General features: G+C 45.8%; 1 protein-coding gene across 1 annotated transcript in view; it reads left to right on the plus strand.

Annotated features, from left to right (window-relative positions):
* The first annotated feature begins 2297 nt into the window (after positions 1 to 2297).
* The window catches only part of CCDC12 (coiled-coil domain containing 12), a 36847-nt gene continuing 23966 nt past the window's right edge, over positions 2298 to 15178 (plus strand). The window contains exon 1 of the mRNA XM_083704403.1: positions 2298 to 2422. Coding sequence (XP_083560529.1) covers positions 2330 to 2422 — 93 coding nt within the window. The 5' untranslated portion in view covers positions 2298 to 2329. The remainder of the gene's footprint in view (positions 2423 to 15178) is intronic.

Genomic DNA, 15178 nt, shown 5'->3' on the forward strand with positions numbered 1-15178 from the left:
TAGACATCCTCCCTCAATGGCAAGTTAGTGACGCAGCAATAAAACTGCTAGCATGTTTGCCAAGTGAAGCAGGGGCCAGTATGATTCCCTGGTGGGCTTTTCCACATTTATCATGCTATTTTTTTGATATAGAAATGACATGAGAAAACTTGGGGGGGAAACCATAATACGGTATGGACAAAATTTAAGAAAACGAAATTAAGTAAAGTGCTAGATGATTGACTAAGTGGTAGATGCATGATGGAGTGACGGGGAAATCGTTAGAAATTCAAGAAGAAGGTATTGTGATGTGATGTAACATATATTACTATTTTCTTTTTTTCTTCTGGATTACTCTTTTGTTTTTTACTTCTTTTTATTCTTAATAAAGCATATATAATTTTTTTTAAAAAATGATATTTATTAGATTTTGACAAGAAAAAAGTTACAATTAACAACAAAAAAAGAGAAAACACCAGAAATATACAGGAAACCAAAAATTTAACATAAAAAGAAAAAAGAAAAGAAAAAAAGACAGAAAAAATAAAAATCCCTTTTTTCAATTTCTTACTATTCATTTACTTATTTTCCTGACTTCCTCTCACCTCCCTTTTTTGTATTCCATTTAAAAGTTAATTCAGCAAATTCATACCTTCCTGATTTACCTTTAAATTCATCGTCATATGTTCTAACTTCAAATTTTCATCTAGGGTCAATCCATTCTTTCATGTTATTTTAGCTTATTACTTGTACCTCATTTCATTTCAGAGTCATTGACATTGAAAATTTTACAGTTCCCTTTACCAATAACTTCTTTAACCTCATCTCACCTTCAAAACATTAAAATTTCAAAATCTAAACCATCTTTAAACTTAACTCCTTCCAACCTTTCTGCTAAAGCCAATTAGTTCCTTTCATGCACATTTTAATATTGTATTAATATTACACTAATTCCCAAAATAAAGTAATTTATAAAAAGAAATTCTCATTCTAATTTTGTCCAATGTCCCTTCTTCCTGGTTTCCGATAATGCCAGTCCTTACACCATTATATCCTGTCCATCAGTCCAGTGTTCTAATATCTGAATAATAATAATAATAATTTATTATTTATACCCCGCCCATCTGGCTGGGCCTCCCCAGCCACTCTGGGCGGCTTCCAAAAGAATATTAAAATACTATGATACATCAAACATTAAAAGCATCCCTAAACAGGGCTGCCTTCAGATGTCTTCTAAAAGTCTGGTAGTTGTTGTTCTCTTTGACATCTGGTGGGAGGGCATTCCACAGGGAGGGCGCCACCACCGAAAAGGCCCTCTGCCTGGTTCCCTGTAACTTGGCTTCTCGCAGGGAGGGAACCGCCAGAAGGCCCTCAGCTCTGGACCTCAGCGTCCGGGCAGAATGATGGGGGTGGAGACGCTCCTTCAGGTATAGTGGACCGAGGCCGTTTAGGGCTTTAAAGGACAGCACCAACACTTTGAATTGTGCTTGGAAACGTACTGGGAGCCAATGTGGGTCTTTCAAGACCAGTGTTATGTGGTCCCGGCGGCCGCTCCCAGTCACCAGTCTAGCTGCCGCATTCTGGATTAGTTGTAGTTTCTGGGTCACCTTCAAAGGTAGCCCCACATAGAGCGCATTGCAGTAGTCCAAGCGGGAGTTAACCAGAGCATGCACCACTCTGGCGAGACAGCCTGCCGGCAGATAGGGTCTCATCCTGCATACCAGATGGAGCTGATAAACAGCTGCCCTGGATACAGAACTGACCTGCGCCTCCATGGACAGCTGCGAGTCCAAAATGACTCCCAGGCTGCGCACCTGGTCCTTCAGGGGCACAGGTACCCCATTCAGGACCAGGGAGTCCTCCACACCTGCCCGCCTCCTGTCCCCCAGAAACAGTACTTCTGTCTTGTCAGGATTCAATCCCAATATCTGAGGCTCTCAAGTCCTTTCTATGCCCCTTCTGCAGGTTTCCCTGCAATTACCCAATTATGCTTGCATTAATAAAGCATATATTAAATAAAAGAAAAATTTGGGGAACAGAGTCCCTCCTGAGTGGGGAAAGCGCTCTGTGCATGGTCAGAGGCACTGTGGCTGAACAGACACCTCCTCCAACCAAAAGGGACCACCTTCTTCTCTCTTATGCCCCAACCTACACTAACCCCTCTCAAAATAAAATTAAATCCTCCTCACAAACCCCTCCCCCCCTTTTCCTCCGATCGATGATCTCTGCGCTCCGCTCGCCTCGCCTCCCTCCGCACTCACCAACGCCGCCCATCGATCCCTCGGCAGTCTCCCGCCGCGCAGCCGGGCCCTGCGCTCCGCCGCTCTGCGCCTGCGCACTAGGAGCCAAGATGGCGGCGCCCGGTGGGCTGCAGGAGGAGGCGCTGAAGAGGAAGGAGCGGCTGAAGGCTCTGAGGGAGAGAACCGGGGCGGCGGCCAGGCAGGTCGGCTGGGGGAGCGGGGCGAGGGGTTAAGGGCGGCGGCTTCGGGTCCGAATGGGGCGGGGGGGGGAGCAGGGCCGAGGCCGGTCTGGCGTGGTGGGAGAGCAGGAAGGCAGCCCTGGTGGATCGGGCCCCGAAGCCTCCCCTCAGCCCTGTGGATCCCGAGGGGGAGGGGCGAATGACCGTCCCTGCCAGGTCACTTTTTGTGTCCCCCCTTCAAATAATTTTTATTTGTTATTTTTATTTTATTTTATTATTAATTTTCTACTTAATAATATATCACCACATCAGTGTTTTCCACTTCACCTCCCTGGCACTTCGGAGCCTATTGTTTTAAGCAGGGTTCCTCAAACTAGGCCCTCCAGATGTTTTTTTGGCCTACAACTCCCATGATCCTTGGCTTGCAGGACCAGTGGTAAGGGATGATGGGAATTGTAGTCTCAAAACATCTGGAGGGCCGAGTTTGAGGAAGCCCGGTTTTAAGTAATAAAACTGCTCCTTTTATGGGGTACCCAAGAACCTGTATAGAGTCCTTTTGTAGGTTCTCTATTGGTAGGTGAAAATAACAGAGGCCAACCAGAGAATATTGAGAAGCAAAGCAGCTAGGAAGCCTGATCTTTATTGATCTGTTGCCACAGGGTGCTCCCCTCACCCACAGGAGAAGGAGGAGCACTTTATATAAGCCCGCCCTGATATAAACATTTTAAATTGCCCACCCTGGAGTCCAAGACCACCCCCAGAAACATACATACATCACAGAAAAGGCGGTCTACAACAGAAATCTGAGTGGGTTGTTTTTACCCTGTCTGCCAGGTTACCAAATAAAAATAAAAAAGTCCTTCCAGTAGCACCTTAGAGACCAATTAAGTTTGTTATTGGTATGAGCTTTCGTGTGCATGCACATTTCTTCAGATACTATTCTTCATATGCTATCAGATACTTCAGACCAACAGGGCTACCTACCTGTTGCCAGTTTTCCTGTTAATGGTCACTTTGACTGGATTACTTGGGGAGTCTGGCCATTCTTTTGCAATGATAATACTTAATTCCTGAGCCAGGTCACAGGCTCACCCTATTCACACCTTAAATGTGCCCTTAAGGCAGGATTTGTGAGGGCAGAGACAATGAGGAGGTTTCTGCATTTCCTTTGACCTTGTAGAGAAATATTTGAGGTGACTGAGAGAGTCAAAATGGCTTTAGGACTTTTCCTGTGGGTTTCAGACATGTGGTTTTATATATTTTATATGTGTTTGCTTGGTACATTTCTGAACATGTATTTTATATATATGACGTAAAAATTTCTATAACACTATCAATTTCCTTCCCTCCCACCTCATGGTTTTCAAAATTAACTTTTATATCATTTTGCATCCCTGACCACTGGTCCTGTTAGCTAGGGATGATGGGAGTTGTAGTCCCAAAACATCTGGAGGGCCGAGTTTGGGGGTGCCTGACATAGGGTATGGGGGACTTGGATCTCCTGTGATCCTCAGAAATGAACTCTAATGTGTTTTTGGGGGTGGAGAGATTGCATTAACTTTTGAAGGCCTAGAGGTAGGGTTTTCGAATCCAGGAGCATGTGAGCAGCTTAAGGTGCCATGATATGAAGAATTTGAGGAGGCAGAGATTTGACATCTCTTTGATGATACAAGAGTAGACTGCGATCTACTCCCAGTACAAAAAAACTGGCAGTGATCTACCCATTTTTTTCCAGGGGGAAGCCAAAGTTATAGAGCTTTGGGGGGGGGGGAGGAGCCAACAGATACCCCTAGCGTAGGGGGCGGGAGGAGGCATCATTGCTAGACCGCGATCGACTACCAGCGTGAGGTGATCTACCAGCTGATTGCGATCAACCTGTTGGACGTGCCTAATGCATATGGTCAAAAGAAAGAGACACTGCTCTGGACCAGAAACCCTGGGTTCAAATTTCTGCTTGGTTCTGAGCGCAGTAGGCAGCCCTGAGTGTGTATGTGTGTGCTCCGCCCATTTCTTTTAATTTGTGGGTGATAATACTGATAAATAACTTGCAGATTGATTGTTTATCTGTACTACTGGCACAGTGTACACATATCACTTTAAACCCTTTAAAAGCACTCAACGGAAACTCCCTGTTTACACACATTCAAGGCATAGGTGCATTGCCACGAACCTGGAAGTGGAACGAAAACAGCTCTAAAAAAGCACAAAAACAATCTTGGGACCCCTTGGAGGCCTGTGGAGATTTGGAGTTTGAGTGATGAGGTTTGGAGGGAGCGGTTGTGCTGTTTGCAGGCTTTTTTGATCTTGTTCCCAATACAGTACAGTGGTGCCCCGCAAGACGAACGCCTCGCAAGACGGAAAACCCGCTAGACGAAAGGGTTTTCCGTTTTGGAGGCACTTCGCAAAACTAATTTCCCTATGGGCTTGCCTTCGCAAGACGAAATGTCTTGCGAGTTCCTGCGGGTTTCCCCCCCCCTTTTGCTAAGCCGCTTATCAGCTGATCCGCTAAAAGCCGCTAAACCGCTAATAGCGCTAATCCGCTAAACTGTCAATGGGCTTGCTTCGCAAGACGAAAAAAACGCTATACGAAGAGCCTCACGGAACGGATTAATTTCGTTTTGCGAGGCACCACTGTATATGCAATTTCACTTAAATGCCTCACAACATTTACCCTGCATAAATAGGGAGTTTTCCTGTATAATAATTTGTTGTTGTTTAGTCGTTTAGTCGTGTCCAACTCTTCGTGACCCCATGGACAAGAGCACGCCATAATAATTTAGTAATATTTATTGGGCATTTTCCTTATGATGGAAGGCATAAGCATTTGGGACTTCTTTTTTGGGGGGTAGTGAATCCTGAGGAGTTATGCTTGACAATTATGAATGGTGTAGCAAGGCAAAAGGTATTTGTCTGCTTTGAACCCACCAGTGAAAATGACTGGCAGTAGATTCAGTTGCTGATGAAGAGTATCACTAGAAGTTCCTTTGAAAAAAGAACTTCTAAATTCACAGAGGAATAGATCTGCCAGAGGCTATTTGCTAAAATGGAAACCTCCCTCGTTCAGAATACTTTTGATAATCTGTTACTATGAACTAATAGGACTCGGTTAGCTCCATCGTTCCTCAGCTGTGAACTGCCGGGAGCATCTAGCTGGCTACTATTGGAATACCTAAAATAGGCAGTCCATATGTTTTCATGATTTGAACGCTTTATTCCAGATCTTCTCAGGGCACACCTGTGTAGGTTTAGCATTGGGTACTTCATGCATTGCTGGAGGAGACACTTGAGAGTCCCATGGACTGCAAGAAGATCAAACCTTTCCATTCTGAAGGAAATCAGCCCTGAGTGCTCACTGGAAGGACAGATCCTGAAGCTGAGGCTCCAATACTTTGGCCACCTCATGAGAAGAGAAGACTCCCTGGAAAAGAGCCTAATGTTGGGAAAGATGGAGGGCACAAGGAGAAGGGGATGACAGAGGACAAGATGGTTGGACAGTGTTTTGGAAGCTACCAGCATGAGTTTGACCAAACTGCGGGAGGCAGTGGAAGACAGGAGTGCCTGGCGTGCTCTGGTCCAGGGCGTCACAAAGAGGTGGACACGACTAAATGACTAAACAACAACAACACTTCATGCATAACCTATGTACCATGACAGTATCTGCAATATATCCTGAAATAGCTTGATAGCATGAACTGACTTGGTGATTCTACATTGAGGAGGGGGGATATCATTGGCCCCAGCTGAGGCCATGTAGTGCTTGTTCTCTCACATGCTGTTGTCTACTTCACATCTACGCCGTCATTGAAGAGCGCTGCTTTTGTCCCTTGGAAACCTTTTATTTCTTAATTAAAAAGAAATACGATAGCTGAAGGCTTGCTGGCGCTTTCCTTGCCGCCAGTGCCCCCAAGAAGTTGCGGCTTCTATGAATTATCCATGTTAGGAATAAAGTGATCTGTCAAGATAAGCCGCCTACCCCCACAGCTCATTGTTTATTAATAGCCTGACTAATAAAGTTTCTGAAAGCTTGGGAAAATGGATTGCTTCAGGCCAGGCGGTTCAGCCTCTCAGACCAGGTGGGCCGCAGCAGTACTTTGACACAGAACCCACGAGCCACGCAATGAATTAAATTTCCATATCATGAATTAAAGTGTTCACAGTACAGGGGAACCTCAGGTTACGTACGTTGCAGGTTACAGACTCCACTAACCCAGAAATAGTGCTTCATGTTAAGAACTTTGCTTCAGGATGAGAACAGAAATTGTGCTCCAGTGGCGCGGTGGCAGCAGGAGGCCCCATTAGCTAAAGTAGTGCTTCAGGTTAAGAACAGTTTCAGGTTAAGTACGGACCTCCGGAACGAATGAAGTAATTAACCCGAGGTACCACTGTATAGCTAATATTATTTAATATACACAATATATTTAATAGAACATATGTAATTAAATGCACAATTAATAAATTTTATATACTTATTTATTTAGCAAAATTAATAACGCAGACATTGAGCTCCTGTCAGGATATCAAAAGATGGGGTATAAATAAATATTATCATAATAAATTATTTTAGATGGCTTCCAGTCAAAATGATTCAAGTCTTTGGTGAAGCCAGTAAATAAACGCAGCCCGTGAAGAAGAAGAAAAGTTCACAGAGTTGTGGGGCCAGTGCTCAAAATCTGCCAGGCATACAATCCTGTATTGCCCAGTTGCAACCATATGGAGGTCTCTGAATGTCAGGTTGGCAGCTGACATCTCCATCTGGCTGGATGGCACTGCTGCAATCCTGTTGTTGTTGTTATTGTTGTTTAGTCGTTTAGTTGTGTCCGACTCTTTGTGACCCCCTGAACCAGAGCACGCCAGGCACTCCTGTCTTCCACTGCCTCCCGCAATTTGGTCAAACTCATGCTGGTAGCTTCGAGAACACTGTCCAACCACCTTGTCCTCTGTCGTCTCCTTCTCCTTGTGCCCTCCATCTTTCCCAACATCAGGGTCTTTTCCAGGGAGTCTTCTCTTCTGAAGGTCACCCAGCAGCTGCTTGTGGAGGAGCAGGGAAGCGAACCCGGTTCACCAGATTACAAGACTACCGCTCTTAACCACTACACCACACCGGCTCCCTCAATCTTTCCCAGCATCAGGGTCTTTTCCAGGGAGTCTTCTCTTCTCATGAGGCGGCCAAAGTATTGGAGCCTCAGCTTCACAATCTCTCCTTCCAGCTGCAATCTTAGGCACACTTTTTTGAGGATAAGAAAGCTCCTCTGGATGCAGCGGTTCTTACTTCCAAGCAAATAACAACAACAACAATAACAACAATGACAAAGTTCCTTGAAAATAAAGGGGAAAAGGCACCTAGACCATGCGTAGACAAACTAAGGCCCGGGGACCGGATCCAGCCCAATTGCTTTCTAAATCTGGCCCGCAGACAGTCCGGGAATCAGCGTGCTTTTACATGAATAGAATGTGCCCTTTTATTTAAAATGCATCTCTGGCTTATTTGTGCGGCATAGGAATTCGTTCATTTTCTCTCTCCAAAATATAGTCCAGCTCCCCACAAAGTCTGAGGGACAGTGGAGCGGCTCCCTGCTGAAAAAGCTTGCAGACCCCTGGCCTAGACAGTCCATTTTGACGATTGTAACCTAGGTTTAAGTCGCCATTTGGTTGTATACGGTGGAGCCTTGGGTTACGTACCGTCCTCCTTACGAATGCTTCGGGTAACTAGCTCTACTAACCCGGGACCAGATGCCCCTAGTTGCGAACTTTGCCCCGGGATGCGAGCGGAAGTCGCTCTCCGGCAGTGCGGCAGCAGTGGGAGGCCCCATTAGCTGAAGCGTGCCTCGTGTAAAGAACGGTTTTGGTTTAAGAACAGACCTCCAGAACTGATTGTTTGTAACTGGAGTTACCACTGTAGCTGGGTTTCTAACTCTGGCGTCCACCTGCACCTGGAGGGCCTGTCTGTCTCGCTTTGCCGCTGGACGAAGAGCTCCCAGGGCAGTTTGTCGGGGTGGCCAAGAAGGAAGATGTTGCTCAGCTTCTCTCCGCCAGGTGAGAGTGGGCGAGTGGACAATGAGCTACAGCTGGAGGCGGCTCTGGAACAGCCATGCCACTGACGCTGCCAGTGTGAGCCCAAAGCAGCATGGCACAGGATCGCTCCCTCGGCTGCTGTGGCAAAGTGCTGTCTGCAGACCCACCTCTTCCCGCCATCTACCAAGGGCTGAATGTTTGATCACCCAGCGTAGAGTAAAGGCTGCTTCTGGTTTTGTTTTGGGGGAGTTGGTGATGCATCTTGGTGACCCTATAGGCCCCAAAAGACACAAAATAAAGCCTGATGCAAGTCACGTTCCTCACGGAGATGGTTTTTTTTTTGTCCAGGCCTTATTAAATGGATGACACTCGGTTCAGCTGTGCATTTCCTGTTTTCTTTCCTGTTTTCACACTGCATGAGGAAGTGGAACAGTGTCTTCAGGCCACGTTAAGCAGAGCCCCAGAGAAAAATAGGAAAGAGAACTCTTGCTTTGGTGTGATAAGGTCTGTGGTTTGCTCTGGCTGAGGCAGGAAGTGCAGGTCTTGTGTTGCTGCCTGATTTCAGAAAACAAATGATAGCTTTCCATTTTAACACCCAAAGCTTGGTTTCGCTGGCTCATGAAACACTTTCTGCTGTCTTAGCAAATGATCGTTATCGAGGCTTAGGCTGGGTAGTTTTTAAGGGAAGGAAATGCACTTTTTAAAAAAAGTATTTGACTTATTTGGATTTTTAATTTGCATTAAAAATAAAGAAAAGAAGCTACAGCAACAGTCCCTGTACAAAGGAAGAAATGCATGTATAGTGGTACCTCGGGTTAAGAACTTGATCTGTTTTGGAGGTCTGTTCTTAACCTGAAGCACCACTTTAGCTAATGGGGCCTCCTGCTGCCGCTGCACCACTGCTGCACAATTTCTGTTCTCATCCTGAAGCAAAGTTCTTAACCCAAGGTGCTATTTCCGGGTTAGCGGAGTCTGTAACCTGAAGCGTGTGTAACCTGAAGCATATGTAACCCGAGGTACCACTGTATTGCTCTGCTCCCATGTGGCTCTCAGAAGGCTGTTCATAAGTGCTAAAGGGATACATATGGAGATAATGGAAATATGGAAATAGACTGGAAAGAGAAGCTGCTGAATTGCAACTTATTACCAAACTTAAAACCATGGAGAGACCTGGTCTGAACAAAGACCTTGGATTCTTATCTCATTATACATGACAAAGCCATTTTTCACCTTCTCACCCCTTGCTTTTTCCTGTAAGACCTACTGCAGTCGTTAAGAGTCGTCAACAGGCTCATCACAGCTATCTGCCAATCACCCATTCCCACCACCCTTCTGAGTAATACCCCTCCCCACCTTCTCACTATATAGAAGGGTCTGGTGACTTCTGTTTCAGTGTATCTGAAGAAGTGTGCATGCACACGAAAGCTCATACCTAGAACTAACTTAGTTGGTCTTTAAGGTGCTACTGGAAGGAATTTTTCGTTTTGAATATGGAGATAACGTTAGTCTTTCTTCATGCCAGTGACCTTCCCTGGCCCAGCGGCTTTTCAAATCTTGGTGCATGCTTTCAACTTAAGCAAATTTTGTAGGGCCCTTGTTTTGGGAGGTTTATGCCTCACTTTTCCCCCCACACCCCTGATATCTGCGGCAACAGGACTCCCACTTTTGGAACTGCCCTGTGGAGTGTTTTCCCAGGCCCAGATTGCAGCCTTTATATATTTTAGCCAGGTTTGCGGTGCTGTATGCATGCTAGAAATATTCTCTGCTGGTAGCATTGCTGCCTCTCTGTGGCATGGGACGGGAGACCTTTCCAATCCAGCCAGTTACAATTTATTTCTTGAGCAACCCCGAAGCCACACGGTTCACAATCCCTCCCTCCTCTCTTCTGCAGAATCTGGGTCTTGGCAGCAGAGGGTTGCTCAGAGTTAAAGAGAAACTGTGCTAACAGAGGGCAGAAAAGGTGGCGAAATCTCTCTCCTTGAGAGCAGAGGACGTGACAGCTTTGAAAACTTGCTATCAAGTTTTTTAGATCGGTTGGCGCCAGTCTGTGTACTGGTATAAATAAAGAAGCAAAAGAGGGCTAGATGTGGATAACAAATGTGGAACAAGGCTGCGAGACAACTTTCTAAACACATTTTACAAGTACATGGAAAGTGCAGAATTTTATAGCAAAGTACCTTCCGTGTTGAAGAACCCATGCTGCGTTCTTTTTTTCCAACCCACCCACTTAACTTTTCCTGTCTTGGCTATTTCTCTCTTTCTGTAGTCCTTGTTTATAGGGGTCAGGGAAAAAAAAATAACTGAAATTTAGGCCAGGGGTAGCCAGCATGGTCCCCTTCAGATGTTGTGGACTCCCATCATCCCAGACTGCTGGGAGCTGTAGTAAGAATCTTAATGTTCTACCAGGAAAGCCTTCTAAAAGGTTAAGATACCGGGTTTGTGCACAAGGCCAAAAAACATTTCCGCTTCGTACATTCTGGCATCAAAATATAATGGGTGTCCAGGTAACCTGGGGCCTAGCACAATTGGTGCTTTTGAATTATGGTGCTGGAGGAGACTCTTGAGAGTCCCATGGACTGCAAGAAGATCAAACCGATCCCTTCTGAAGGAAATCAGCCCTGAGTGCTCACTGGAAGGACAGATCGTGATCCTGAGGCTCCAAGACTTTGGCCACCTCATGAGAAGAGAAGACGCCCTGGGAAAGACCCTGATGTTGGGAAAGATGGAGGGCACAAGGAGAAGGGGACGAAAGAGGGCGAGATGGTGGGACAGTGTTCTCGAAGCTACCAGCATGAGTTTGACCAAACTGCGGGAGGCAATGGAAGACAGGAGTGTCTGGTGTGTTCTGGTTCATGGGGTCACGAAAAGTCGGACACAACTAAACAAGAAGCACTTTGAAGAGCCATGCAGTAGTGGCTGCAATCTTGGGCAGCGAATTCTAAACATGCCTTGACCGTTTTGTATAGTGTCTGTCTCTCAAATATTCTCCTCCTTAACAGCCTGAGCCAGTGCGACCCTTACATTCAGAACTAGCTGGTTTTAGTGTTGGAGGATTAACTTTTCGGGCCACCGAGGTGGCTCTTGCGGCACCTAACCATCCGTGCCATAGAATTGGTTTTCCTGGTCGTAGCCAAGTGGTCTGGTGTATTCTTCTGCACATTTCTGAGTGGTTTGCTGCACCTCGGTGGTTAACTCTGTTGTGTTCAGCTGGGCAGGAGTTGCTCTCAGCCAAGGTCACCTTTAATGAATGTTAGATTTCCCAGCCAAAGTTTCGTCCCTCCCCTCTTGTTTCCAGGCTTACAATCCAAAGATAGCAGTGCCTCCCCTTGTGAAGAGCCAAGGCTCCTCAAGGAATTTCAGGTTTTGAAAGGACAAAATCAAATGCTTTTAAAATGCCAACCCTGGCTTGGCTAACTGGGCCTGTATTATTGAACTGTATCGCTCGTCAAGCAGCTCTGCCTTTCCCCAACAGGGTTTTTTGTGTTTGATTTAAAAAGGAATTGCAAGGGAGGGGGGTGGTAAGAGAAGACTAGGGGGAAACTAGGTTAATGATCAACTCCAAAAATGCACAGTTAGATCTGTGTCTTGCGCCCAAGTGGGAATGCTTAATTAGTATCTGCGAAGCATGTGATTTACATCTGCAAACGACTCCCTGGTGTTGCTTGAAATTAACCTGTTATGTGTGTTCACATCATATATATAAATAGCAGCTTCTGTCTTGAATATTTGTTAATTTCACAGCAGTGCTGTACAACGATGGCTATTTACAGACGGCTGAAGAGAGAGCGAGAACACAAGAACAAGCTTTTGCCCTTGAGGACCTTATAACAGGATAGGTTTGAACCCTCTCTTTTGTGCAAGCCAGGAAGAATCTGTTGACACATTCATGGCTGGTTAACTGGTACAAGGGGGAAGAACTCACAGTTTTTAATTCTGCAGTGGCTTCCCCATTTTTAGCATAGCAATGTTTAGCTTTTCACAGACATACTGTCTGGGCTTGTGGGGTGGCAATGTTGAACGTAAAATCTGAGAGGAGATTTTTGGATGCCCATGTTTGGTGGCAAATGGTTTCTTTTTAAATATTAGCAAATTTCCCTTTACAGTGGTACCTCAGGTTACAAACGCTTCAGGTTACAGACTCTGCTAACCTAGAAATAGTGCTTCAGGTTAAGAACTTTGCTTCAGGATAAGAACAGAAATTGTGCTCTGGCGGCAGCAGGAGGCCCCATTAACTAAAGTGGTGCTTCAGGTTAAGAACAGTTCCAGGTTAAGAACGGACCTCCGGAACGAATTAAGTACTTAACCCGAGGTGCCACTGTAATAGCTTTTACCAAAATTGGTTTTGGTACAGTGAAAAGAACCCCAAAAGCCATATAGAAGAAGATGCATTAACAACAACAACAACGTAGCAGGACCAAATATTTATTATGTGGTACATAAAAATGAGAAGGCCATTGCATTCCTCATTTCCCTGCAAAGAAATTCACAGAGATTAGTAGTCTTTAAAAAAAGCAACATTTTAAAATAGCCTGCCCACCCACATATAGCTGTGTCAGTGATGTCAAAAAGTTCAGGTGTTGGGTGGTGTAATGGTTCTAGGGGGTTGCTTGTGCGTAAGTCGTCGCCACACCTGGCTGAGTTACCTGGGTGAACCCTTTCTGTCCGGACAGCCACTCATCCGTGGCTGTCTCAATCGCTGGCAGAATCCGTCAGTGGGCGTTTCTTGAACTTCTTCCAGCAAAGAAGCTCTTTGACGCCTAGTCTCCGCCTACTCTCCCTGCGTGGAAGCCTTCTGCGCAGGGAGGGTGTGGGCAGCGGAGGACCCTTACTCTCCCCGCTGGTCTCCGGCAAGGAGTCCTGGAGCCCCCTCACCAATTCCCCCATCTGCCCCCCTTCTCCACTGGTGCTACGCTGATTTCCTTCCCCCGCAGATGGGCTGCCTCTCTCCCTCCTGGGACCCTCTCCGGCATCCCTCTGGAGCCCTCCCTCCGCCTCTGGCTCCGATGGCAGTTCCCTGAGAGGTGGGTGGGGGAGATCATGGGACATCTCTTTGTTAAGATCTCCTCCTTCTGCACTTGGCTGATTTGGCAGCCAGGTGAAGCTACCTTTTTGCATATATTTCTAACTGTTAACCACCTTCTGGGAAGGGAAAACAGCAGTGTTGTCATACCGGAGAAACTCCAGAACTTTGCATGCAGGAAGGTCCCTGATTCAGTCCTTGGTTTTTTTTTTTAAATAGATTTTTATTAAGATTTTAAAGAGAGAAATAGAAAAATAGAAAAATTTCCATTTAAACAAAGAAACAAAAAAACAACAACCAATACATAAGAACAAACATCATCACAGAAAACAAAAGACAAAAAAACACACCAAATCAAACCTTTACATAACTTTCTTTCCTTTACTTATTTCCTTGACCTCCTCACACCTCCCTTTTTTGTATTCTAGTTCAGTTAGATATTTCAGCAAATCCTTTCCAGCTTTGTTTTTATCCTAATAATTTATCTTAATATACTGTAATTTTACATTCTCATCTTTCACCAATTAACAATCCATTTTTACTTAATCCTTTATATCATTTCTGCTAAAACCACATTACTTCCTTCCGACATCCTTCTAACATTCCTTAATTTTACAATGTTTCTGTAGATAAACTTTAAATTTCTTCCAATCTTCTTCCACCAAATCTTCACCTTGGTCTCGGATTCTGCCAGTCATTTCCACCAGTTCCATATAGTCCATCACCTCCTGATTCAGTCCTTGGTAATTCTAGTTTTATATATAATAACTGTCAAGAGACTTCTTGCATGTGGCAGAAAGTCAGTTGTTGCACAATAAGGAAGCGAATTGGGGCATCGGTATACATAAAAGGTAATTGTAAAGGACCCCTGACAGTTAAGCGATTCACCCTCTTGTCAGAATAGTCATGCGATTTAGTGAGTAGATCGAGTGAGTTGGCCAGAGATACAGATACAGTGGTACCTCGGGTTAAGTACTTAATTCGCTCTGGAGGTCCGTTCTTAACCTGAAACTGTTCTTAACCTGAAGCACCACTTTAGCTAATGGGGCCTCCTGCTGCCACCAGAGCACGACTTCTGTTCTCATCCTGAAGCAAAGTTCTTAACTCGATGTACTATTTCTGGGTTAGTGGAGTCTGTAACCTGAAGCGTATGTGTCAGAGCTGCCTCTAGGTCCCAGCTCACAGAGGACCAACGCCAGGTTGATGTAATGTACAAAAGTCTTTATTGAAGTTTAGCTTCCATTTCAACGCCAGAGCGTGCAGCCCTACGTCTTAGACCTTAGATCGGCGAAGTCCCGTCTGAATCACCTCCCCTTCCGCACCAGTTTAAGATCCTAGCCCTGCTCCACCTTCTGCGCTGTTCTCTCCTCCTCTGGGTCCTCCTGCCCACCGGGACATTGCCCTTTCTGGACTCCTCCGACGCTGAGTCGCTTAGCTCCTCCCCCTGCCTCCGGCGGGCTTTAGGACCCGGTTCCCAATCCTCATTCTCTGCTGTCCCGCGCTCCTGTACATTTGAACTTGTTTCTCGCGCCAACCCAGTGACCTTTCTCCTAACCGTTACACTGCTTCTATCACTGCTTTCCTCTTCCGTGACACTGGCCGGATCTGACCTCCCCTCCGTTGCCTGACTCTCCGATGGAGGCAGCTCTGCCTCGTCTCCTCTCCCTGGTGGGGAAAGCACTGGCCCCGATACCTGGGACTCTTCCCCCCCACTCTGCTCTGGTGGGGAAGCTGGTCCTGATTTCCAA

This window comes from Podarcis gaigeae, assembly GCF_964106915.1.
Source record: "Podarcis gaigeae genome assembly, chromosome: 12".
In the NCBI taxonomy this organism is placed as follows: Eukaryota; Metazoa; Chordata; class Lepidosauria; order Squamata; family Lacertidae; genus Podarcis; species Podarcis gaigeae.